The sequence below is a fragment of the Ochotona curzoniae genome, unplaced genomic scaffold (genome assembly GCF_017591425.1).
Source record: "Ochotona curzoniae isolate NIBS_2020 unplaced genomic scaffold, NIBS_Ocur_1.0 contig_605, whole genome shotgun sequence".
Taxonomy (NCBI): Eukaryota; Metazoa; Chordata; class Mammalia; order Lagomorpha; family Ochotonidae; genus Ochotona; species Ochotona curzoniae.
In genome coordinates this window covers 1,489,986-1,501,079 of record NW_024466491.1, presented here as the reverse complement: position 1 = coordinate 1,501,079, position 11,094 = coordinate 1,489,986, and the positions used below count along the sequence as shown (strand labels likewise).

Here is an 11,094-nt window from a genome sequence, read left to right as displayed (position 1 = left end):
CTCAGTGATACCAGTAGCATGGTAGGCTACAAATTCGCAGATCTTCATTTTTCACGCAGAGTCATGACTCGACACATAGAGATTGCAACACCTTTGTAACAACTCCATGATCCAGCTAAGAGACTGCATCACCTCAGGAACACGCAAAACCAAGGAAAAGCGTATCAGAGTAAGAACATTCATTGCATTGGAGCACCAAAGTCCTCCCAATGCCAGAAGCACCATTGTAGGATAGAGAAAAATCCTCAACTCTGAGCATCTCCTTTGGAAAGGTGTGGCATACTGCAGCACCTGCTGTAGCAATCACTTCACTGCTCACAGTCCTAGAATCCCATATGGACACCGTTTTGAGACCTGGCTGCCCCAGTTGTAACTTAGCTTCCTCAAATGCCCCTGGGAGAGTGACCCAAACTTTTGGGCCTATGAACCCACATAGGGATGCTCCTGGCTCCTGGCCCCACCCTCAGTCATCATAGCCATTTGATACATGAAGCAAGCTCCTGGAAAGCTATTGATGTTTTCAACACATCCTTGGAAATCTCACAAAAGGTTCTCCCATCAGTATTCAAAGAGTTGGAACCAATGAGAATCTCTTGTGACGAAATCCAACCAGAAACTTGTGAAAACTCCCATGGGGTGGTTTCCCCCAAAATGAACAACGTTATCGATCCATGTGAAAAGCAAGGACAAACTCACAAAGGTTCCAAATGTGTGTGGAACATACGTACGAATTAATGCGAGATACAAAGTCTAAACACAGAAGTTGCTCACCTGTCCAACGCGATGATTGGATCAGAAATAATAAACTACAGAGAATGTGACAGGTAAACAGGATTCAGAAGAGCAGTTATAAATACATATTTAAAATTCCACAATATTCTACATTACAAAGACCAAAAGAAGCAATATTCAGAAACAAATATGGAGAGAACAGGAGCCTCACATTCCAGGTATTTAGGGAAGAGAGATTTGGAAAACCTAATGTTTAGGTTTGCTGCTCTTTCGCACCAGGTCCAAACACACAGGGACTAAAATGAGACTGTTTTCTTGAGCAGAGTGTGCATGGCTCTCTTGATGTCCCTGTTCCTCAGGCTGTAGATAAAGGGGTTCAGCATGGGGGTGACCATAGTGTACACCAAGGAAGCCAAGGCACCTTCCCCAGCAGAACCAGAGAAAGTTGAACTGAAATACACTCCCAGGCCTGTTCCATAAAATAAGCAAACCACTGTGAGGTGAGAGCCACAGGTGGAGAAGGCTTTGTACCTGCCACCTGGAGATGGGACCCTCAGGATGGAGGAGACAATTTTATAGTAGGAGAAGAGGATCCCTGACATAGGGAGCAAGCCATATATGATGCCAACAAGATAGATGACTATGTCACTGCTGAGGGTGTCAGAGCAAGTAAGAATGAGAAGTAGAGATGGGTCACAGAAGAAACTAGAAATGTCCAAATCCTTGAAGCACATAATTTGTAAGACGACCAAACTGTGCACCAGAGCATCCAAAAGGCTGGCCATGAAGGACAATGACACTAAGATGTTGCAATGGCAGGGGTTCATGATGACCTGGTAATGCAGGGGGTGACAGATGGCGACAAAGCGGTCATAGGCCATCACTGTCAGGAGCAAATCATCCATGCATCCAAAGAGGAGAAAGAGAGACATCTGAGTCAGGCAGCCGGCATAGGACATGGCTGTGCTGTGGGTGAGGATGTCCACAACCATCTTGGAAACCGTGGTGGAGATGAACCCCATGTCAGCCAAGGACAGGCTGCAGAGGAAGAAGTACATGGGTGTGTGCAGGTGGGAGTCAGAGGTGACAGCCAGGATGATGAGCAGGTTCCCGAGCAGTGTGACCAGGTACATGGAGAGGAACAGTCCCAGGAGGAATGGCTGCAGCTCTGGATCCTCTGAGAAGCCCATGAGGTGGAATTCTGAGACACGTGTGAGATTTCTGATTTCTGTATCACCCCGGAACCTTGTGTAAAAGGAAACAGTGTTAGCTACAGGAAAAGCAGTCACATGGGAATTGTACATATTATGACTTCAGTGTATCAAGGATAAAACACAGGAGTAATTCTTAGGTTGGTAGAATCAATAGCATTTTTTAAAAAAAGATTTATTTTTATTATTTTTTATTGGAAAGGCAGATATACAGAGAGGAGAGACAGAGAGGAAGATCTTCCGTCCGATGATTCACTCCCCAAGTGAGCGCAACGGCCGATGCTATGCCTATCCGAAGCCAGGAGCCTCTTCCGAGTCTCCCACGCGGGTGCAGGGTCCCAAAGCTTTGGGCCGTCCTCGACTGCTTTCCCAGGCCACAGGCAGGGAGCTGGAAAGGAAGCGGGGCTGCCGGGATTAGAACCGGCGCCCATATGGGATCCCGGGTGTGCTAGGCGAGGACCTTAACCACTTGCGCCACCGCGCCGGGCCCTATTTATAACTACTCTTACAAAAAGCTAGGATTGCTTTATGTAAGCATGAAGTTTGATTGTTCTTGATGGGAAAATATTTTTTTGGTCAGGATTTTCTCATTCCTAGGTTTTCTGTATTCCCTTCATGATCTTTTTTTTTTTTCCTTTCTTTTAAGGATTTATTTTTTAAATTTTTATTGCAAAGTCAGATATTCAGAGAGGAGGAGAGACAGAGAGGAAGATCTTCCATCCATTGATTCACTCTCCAAGTGGCCACAATGGCATGAGCTGAGCTGAGCTGAGCTGAAGTCAAGAGCCTGGAGCCTTTTCTGGGTCTCCCATGCGGGTGCAGGGTCCCAAGGCTTTGGGCCGTCCTCCCCTGCTTTCCCAACCCACAAGCAGGGAGCTGGATGGGAAGCAGGATCGTGGGATTAGAACCAGCGCCCATATGGGATGTCAGTGCATTCAAGGCAAGGATTTTAGCCACTGGGCTACCGCGCTGGACTCTATAACCTCTTTTTCTTTGAGAGTCAGTCACCAGGGGACTCTCCAATATGCCTACAGTATCCATGTCAGGACCAACAGAGAGGCTGCTAGCTGGAACTTAATTCAGCAATCACTCTTTTCCCCATCATTTTATGACAGATCATTAAAAAAATATCTCCCTGTGCAGTATCTGGCAGCAATCTTTTCATGATAACTTACTAGAAAAACTAATCTGCTGAGGTTGTGTGTGTGTGTTGATTTTTACTTGCCTCGAGTGGAGGAGCCACTGTGATGAGAAAGATACAAGGAAATCAGCATTCTACTCCTGGCTCATTCACTTAGGGTATAAATCTATGGTATATATCCAAGAAATGGGTATAAATCTCGCCATTTCTCTGTAATTTTACTGCTGAACTCATGGAAAGTAGTTGGCAAATTCAAGAGGGATCTTCAAGAAGCTTGTGAAGTGTGTACTAGGAAAAAAAAAATCCAAGCTTTTATGCAACTATAAACATTTTAGTTACATTTGCTGCAAAAAATGGAAGAATAACTTCTCTATCTGTGGCAGATTTTGAATCCAGGGGAAGTTAGAACTTAAATATCTTGTTGTTCCCATATTTTAAAATAGAGATTTGTCACAGAAAGAAGTTTGTTGATGAATGACGTTGGCAAAGGGAACTAACTAGTGGCGACAATGTTGCCCAAGTCTAAGAACATCTGATCTCCAGTAGAACATCTGTCTTTCTCTTTTTTTTTATTATTACACACCTGAATATCTCTGCCTTCATTTTTTTCAATACTCATCAAAAACAGTTCCGTCATCGACTCCATTGCTTGTAAAATTACAGGACCCTATGTCCTTCTTAGAGACACAAGCCCATGCTATTCTGATATTCCCAAGCAGCTCTGATTTCATGGGACATTGTTGAAAGGGATCAAGGTGCCAACAGGACAACACCACGTGATCGCCACAGTGACCATGACCAGTGGTTTTGTTCCAAGAACTGCTCAGTTCAGGGTGTGAGACACAGCCTTTTGATGCCTCCCCTGTTCAAACAACACAAGCAGTTCAGGATCTCAGGCATGAGAGAGAAAGATAGCTGTGCTTCCCCCAAATGTACAAAATACACATTTATGGGAACATGATTATTTTCTAAAATTCTGGATTTTGGAAGAATGGAAGTGTAACTTTATTTACCACAAAAATAATTTGGGGGAATAACTATTTTCATGTTTAGAAAATGTATACTGTGGAAAATATCCACATGAATTTTTAAAAATGTTTGTAGCAAAATTAGCTCAAAATGCTCATTCGATTTTTGCATGACCATTTCAGAAGTTCTCTCCTACACTGGCAGGTGTAACAAGTGCCAGTACAGCAATAAGAAAGCAGTGTTAAGCAGATTGAATTTCAATTAAGTGTGCTAAAACTAACATTAACATGCTAATGACAGTGTCTAAAACTTATTTCATCTGCTTTGGATTTATCTGTTACAAGTAGGAAATTCGATAATGGGCACATTGATTATCCAGAACAGCTGTGCCACGGATGCATCAATTCCAATAGCTGGCAGTGCCCACAGTCACAGGTCCCGAGAACCCACTCAGTGGAAGAAAAGTGGTCCGTGGAGGAGACCTGATTCCCAAAGACATTATCCCTAGGTCTGCTGCATTAGAGACCTCTGCTCTCCCCAAATCATCCAAAAATTTTCAGCAGCAGCCCAGAGCTCACGGCATCAGTAACCGTGAGATTCTTTATTCATCTCTGTCCCTTTTCTGCAGTAATTTGGACTCTAACACCTCAGATTTCTTACTCACACGAGCTGGAGTGATCACCAAAGGTATGTAAGTACTGACAAGCACACACAAGAATCAGGTCTGGAATCACATCAGATGAAGTTTCTTTGGGGACCCCTCCAACTGAACTGCAGACTCAGAACCCCAACCATGAAGAGAAGCGCAGGTTTCATGGTCTGAACATGGAGTGCAAGTGCCAGAGCCGAGCCTCCTCAGAGGCTCAGATGGAGCAGTGAACAGCATAGCCAGGTGCCCACGGAGGATAGGGCAGTCCATCGGAACCTGCAGAGGGCACCTGGCACCACGACAGAGGACAGAGGACTGAACAAATCAATCAACTATCCCAGCCATGTGTTGGCAGTGAAAAACTGGGCAAACGGAGACTCTAAGGTGGACTATGTCAACCAGTGGATTCTGCAGCAACTTCATTGTGCTTGGGACGGCGAGGCTGGCAGCAATTCAGAACTGCTGAACTATCAAAACCCCTCGAGCAGAACCCTCGAAGCATGCCCTACGTCGGGGACCTGGGATGGATGGGAGTTCATTAAACTTCACAATGTCCTGAGCTGAACTGTTCCCTGCACTCCATCACAACCATCATTTCTGTCCTGATGCTGAGAAAAGCATGCACCTGACATTCCCAGATGCCTCTACCATCTCCCTTGGCACATACCAGGCTGTGCTCAGTCTCTGCCGAGGCAGGACCCAGGGCGAGGGCTCCACTGCTCCCCTTCTTTCTGCCATCAAGTGATGTCTCACATCTTTGATTCTGGACTGGAAAACAGGCGGACTCAGGGCTTGTCTTCCTCACGCAGGTGCTCACAATGCTACAGGTCACAGCAAAGCACTGCCAGATTTCCACTGGCAAAGTCAAGGTCTGCAATTTCTGACTCATTATTTACATTGAATGACCCTGGAGGCTCAGTGCCCAGAGCTCCTCATTAGCCAGAAGGTCCAGAATGTCCCAGTCTCTGAGGACTGGTGGATAATTATGGAAGAGGGAATGGGGAGAGTCAGTGTCCCTGGGACCAAGGCACAAGGCGGTCCACCTGTGCTCCTTTTGCTGCTAGCTTCCAAGTGCAGAATCTTGGCTTAAAACTCAGACTTTACATTTATAATTTCAACTCAATGTGTGACTTTATATCTGTCAATGCATTGAATCCAATCATAAAAATAATACCGATTCAGATTTTCTATTCCAAGAATCCAATACCATCTTCAGTTTCTCTCATTGGTCTTAAAAGACAGCTTCCAGTTTCATTTTCGAAGCATTTACTTGTATTAGTATTTGATGTCTTTGCAACTTACAGTTTTCGCTAATTTGAGCGAATCTTCACTTAAAGTTGCATCTCCTCATGAAGTGCTGTAATATATTAAAATTGCCTTCTGTGTTTTTATTTGATACTTGAACATCCATACATTAGATGCAGCAAAATACACTAGTTTTGAAAGTGTGTAGAAAATGTAATAAAGTGGGCCCGGCGCGGTGGCGCAAGTGGTTAAGTCCTCGCCTAGCACGCCCACAATCCCATATGGGCGCCGGTTCTAATCCCGGCAGCCCCGCTTCCCTTCCAGCTCCCTGCCTGTGGCCTGGGAAAGCAGTCGAGGACGGCCCAAAGCTTTGGGACCCTGCACCCGTGTGGGAGACCCGGAAGAGGCTCCTGGCTTCGGATCGGCATAGTATCGACCCGTTGCGGCTCACTTGGGGAGTGAATCATCGGACGGAAGATCTTCCTCTCTGTCTCTCCTCTCTGTATATCCGCCTTTCCAATAAAAAATAATAAAAATAAATCTTTAAAAATAAAAAAAAAAAGAAAATGTAATAAAGAAACTTCATAAAGTACATTTTCTATGAAATTTGAAAGAGTCCATGTGCGTGAAATTAGTCCCTTGGTCCTACCATAAAGTGTGATGTAAACGTCCTGGCTTAATCTGCAATGAATCAGTGTGAAAGGAATAAATCTTTTCCATCACCTCTTGATTTCCCCCATGAACCAAACCATCTCATCTACTCTGCTCACCAGCATATGGGGAAGCAAAAGTTCCACAACCCTCCCTCAGCCTCTACGTCCAACAGAACTCACTGGGCTGGGCTCCCTTAGTGAAGAACATCACTGGGAAATGAGTGTCCAGCCCTGTGCAAATCCTGTGAGCAGGGAATGCTGAGGCTCTCACGTCGGGACTGGACCTTCGGAATCCCATGATTCTGGGAATGGACACACACTTAGGGATTTGTCCAGGATTTGGTAGAGGAATTGGTATGGCAGATTGCTTCCTCGTTTCTTCTTACAAGATGTTTATATAAAGAAAATAAATTTCACAGAACAGATTTGGGAGCATAGTGTAATTTTCCAACCACCCTCCCTCCTGCCCATATTCCCCATCCAGTATCGCTGCTTCTTTTTTTTTTTTTAATTATTACAATGCACATTTTTTGGCTTCACCTCACAACCACAGGCTTAGCACTCTGTCGAGGAAAGGCTTTAATACATAGCCAGCCTGCTTAGATCATTTTGTTTCACAAATCCCATCTGCTGGTCCACACCCCAAACTCTCCCAAGAGGACAGAGCTAATTCCTGGAAAATAAAATCTGGGTCTCCCACACAGAGAGGAAAGACCCCAATACTGTAACCATCCTCTCCTGCCTCAGGGGGAGAAGATTAGCAGAAAGTGGGGGGGTTAGAAGCAGAGCTGGAACTCCAACCAGAATCCTGTATTTGGGACTCATATGTACCAAAAGGTTTTTTGATCATGGTGCTAAGTGCCTGCCACTGAGAGAGGCATTCTGAATACCCATATACACAGGCTAATATTTTTTTTTAAAAAAGATTTACCTATTATTTGGAAATTGTAATGAAATTACAGACAAAAGTAGGGAGACAAGGGAGACCTGGATGAGGCCCCAGGCTCCTGGTTTCGGATCGGCACAGCTCTGGCCATTGCGGTCACTTGGGGAGTGAATCATTGTACGTATCATGCATAGACAATCTACTTACAATCAGAAAAAATGTGCACAAAGGATGATACTTGAAGTAACAATAGCACAAACTCAAAAAAAAAATCAAATTCTGGCGCTGAAACAAAAAATAACATACTCAGACTGCAATAAAGTGTTCAGTGTAAAATTCTACCCATTACAAGAGGCGAGTTTTTGAATTTCCAAAGCATTTGTTTATGAAGACTTCTATTTGCTTTTCGACGTTTTATTTCAGAATCATTTAAAATTCATAAAAATTATGGGATTCTAAAGGTTCTCAGGTCCTCTCACCAAATTTATTCTTTTACTTTAAAGTTATAGGTCATAAATAGCCAAGCATACACAACTTTTATTTCATCCTTCCCAAGTTCCTGTAACCAATATTCTGTGCTCAGAAGTTTATTTCTTTTCTTTCTTTTTAATTTATTTTATTTCTCTTTATTGTTATTATATCATTATATGATACATTTATATAGGCCCTTGGATTTCTCTTACTTCCTCTCCAAGTCGCCCAACACCCTCACTGAGTTACCCAATATTATTATTAAGGTATAGGTCTTCATAAACAGTCACATATCCATCATTGTGGGCATGGACCATGGCAGCATCCTAGTGTCAAGATCTAGTGAACAGTTTTCATTGGGAGTCCATCTTTGATTTGACTCCCTCCCACTCTTTCACAGTGCCTTTAAAATAAATAAAACAAATATATTTTAAAAAATTCTCACCTAGGACTTAGTATCAATTCAAGAAGTCAGACTCTCTGGCACCGAGCACCTGGTCTGTGGGTGGGTAATTGTCTCAGGGGGAGCAATAGAAAGGAGTGGTGCTCTGGGTTCACACTGAAAATCAGCACAAACAAGTTACATTCATAATGCATATGGGAAGTACATATGATTTATGCAAGATGGAAACTCCAAGAAGACCCAAACTGTGAGTGGACATCTGTGCAGGATACCTGGATCATCACTAACAAACTAGAAAGATCCATAGATGTAATAGTATGTCATATATGATACTTTCCATGTATCAAAAACCTGTTATTCTTCCCTATTAAAAAGATCAGAGCAGTAATATTCAGACACGGGATTGGAGGACACAAGAGCATCAAACATCCTGTCAACAGGCAGGTGCAAATTGGAGGTCTGCAATATTGGCTTTCACTCTTTCCCCTCCTCCACTCCAAAGCCATGGCACAGGGACCACAGCAGCACTGCTCAGGAGCCTCCTCATGGCCCTCTTCATGTCCCTGTTCCTCAGGCTGTAGATAAAGGGGTTCAGCATGGGGGTGACCACAGTGTACACCAAGGAGGCCACAGTAAGCTTCAAAGCAGTCTTTGCAGCCTGATCCTAATCTTCCATTAAACTCTCATCTCACATAAGGCAGCCTTCATGCACAGACAAGATCAACAGCCCTTTCACGGCCGTGTGTGCTGCATCTCAGGGTGTTGGAGACTTTTGTTTTCATTTTCATTCACTTAATAGAAAGCTTCTGTTTTCTTGTGAATTTCCTCAGTGACTCATAGGTCCCACAGCAGCATCATGCACTTCAAGGAATTGTAGCCTGTTATTTACTTCATGGTGTGGTAAATCTTCTATCTTTTCCTTCTTATTGTTGGCTTTGTTTTATGACTTTTCATTTAAGAGGATGTTTAATAACTGAGTAATAGAGACTATCGTATCCAGATGTGAAGATACAATGCAATATGTATTTCTACTTTCAAATCAAGGAAGGACTCTCTGAAACTAATATATATTAGGAATAGGACACCTGACTCTCTACCTCCATCCATACCTACAATGTCAGGATACACGTAAATAGCAGAATGATGGATATATGACTGTTTGTGGTGGACTATACTGTGGTAATGAAACAGGGGAAATCAGCTGGAGGGCAGTGACTTGGAGAGGAGAGAGGAAAAGTCCAGAACAACAAATGTCCTTGTTAATCTGAACACATCAAACACAACTTACTCTGAGCTCATTTCCAAAAGCGGTGTGATTGTTCTTGCCTCAGGGTTATAATAATGTTTCTTTTTTTTCAATCTGCTCCCCTCCCCCTGAGTAGGGTTATAAATTCTAACAGTAGAATCTAGTCATTCAATTCTTTTTTTCCCAAGGAATTTACCCCAGATCATCCACTGTTTTCTGGATAGAGTTTGCTGAAGAAAGTCTTTTTCATGGCATTTTTCAGCTCCTTGTTCCTCAGACTGAAGATGATGGGGCTGAGGAAGGGAGTGAGAACTGTATAGGTAATGCCCATCAAGGTGTCTCCTTCCAGAGACCGAGGACCCTTGGGCTTGAGGTAGATGACAGAGGCAAAGCCGTAATGCACAACCACCACGGTCAGGTGTGACGCACAGGTGGAGAAGGCTTTGTGCCGACTCTCAACTGAAGGGATGTTCAGGATGGTGGCTACAATGAAGATATAGGAGAGCAAGATGAGGAGAAAACAGCCAAGCAGCGTCATGATACACACTAGACCCACGCTCTTGGCCACCACTGGGACGCTACTTCCACAGGCCAACTTCAAGAGGGGTGGCATGTGGCAAGCAAAATGGTGGATCTTGTTAGGTCCACAGAAGGTGAGGTGGAAAACAGCTGTGGTTACCACTGTCCCCATGACTGAGCCACCAACCCAGGACCAGGCCACCAGGCAGGCACAACCACGGGGACTCATGAGCATGCTGTAACGCAAGGGGTGGCAGATGGCCACGTAGCGGTCATAACCCATGATTGTGAGCAGAAACGAGTGGGTGAAACCAAAGGTAAAGGAGAAGAACATCTGGTTTGCACAGGCCAGGAAGGTGATGGAGTGGTGGGCGGACAGCAGGTCGGCCAGCATGCGCGGGATGATGGCCAGCGTGTAGAGGATCTCCGAGATGGAGAGAGCGCACAGGAAGAGGTACATGGGCGTGTGCAGGCTGCGCTCGCTCCACACGGTGGCCATGATGAGCAGGTTCCCCAGCAGCGTGAACAGGTACATCAGCAGGAAGAGCAGGAAGAACATGAGCTGCAGGTGAGGGAAGGTGGAGAAGCCGATCAGGATGAATTCAATCACGTCTGAGTGGTTGGCTCCCTGCATGGAGGCTGTTCCTGGCGTGAGGAAGTGGAGAGGTCAGTTACTCTGGGCAGAAAAGTGACCAGCTGCCATCATACTTACCAGGAGAACGTGCCCAAGGGGCTTCTCCTGGTTTGTGGTGACATCTTGCAAGCATTCAGTTGCCACTTCTGTCTAGTGTGATACGAACATCAATCTGGTAAGCAAGATACTAACTGTCAAGTTTGAATTTCTGAAAAAATTCACTGAGAGGCTGTTGCTTGCTCTCTTTCTGCCACCGTCTTTGTTCTGCATCCCCCTCACAACATACCGTGTGAAGCCGTGGAAATGGTCCCTACCTACTGAGCAGTGGTTGCCAC

The 11,094-nt window shown here is 44.6% G+C and overlaps 2 protein-coding genes across 2 annotated transcripts; both read right to left on the bottom strand.

The window, feature by feature from the left end:
- Window positions 1-1,028: 1,028 nt before the first annotated feature.
- Window positions 1,029-1,958, bottom strand: LOC121162966 (olfactory receptor 18-like). The gene has a single exon (XM_040990191.1). The coding sequence runs from the start codon at window positions 1,920-1,922 to the stop codon at window positions 1,029-1,031; it is 894 nt and encodes a 297-aa protein (XP_040846125.1). The 5' UTR covers window positions 1,923-1,958.
- Window positions 1,959-9,808: 7,850 nt separating this feature from the next.
- LOC121162965 (olfactory receptor 10H1) lies at window positions 9,809-10,759 on the bottom strand. The gene has a single exon (XM_040990190.1). It carries the CDS (start codon window positions 10,757-10,759, stop codon window positions 9,809-9,811), a length of 951 nt encoding a protein of 316 aa, XP_040846124.1.
- Between the last annotated feature and the right edge of the window lie 335 nt (window positions 10,760-11,094).

Excerpts from the sequence above, each read along its gene's own strand:
- LOC121162966 (XM_040990191.1), bottom strand. The coding sequence starts at position 1,922 with ATGGGCTTCTCAGAGGATCCAGAGCTGCAGCCATTCCTCCTGGGACTG.
- LOC121162965 (XM_040990190.1), bottom strand. The coding sequence starts at position 10,759 with ATGCAGGGAGCCAACCACTCAGACGTGATTGAATTCATCCTGATCGGC.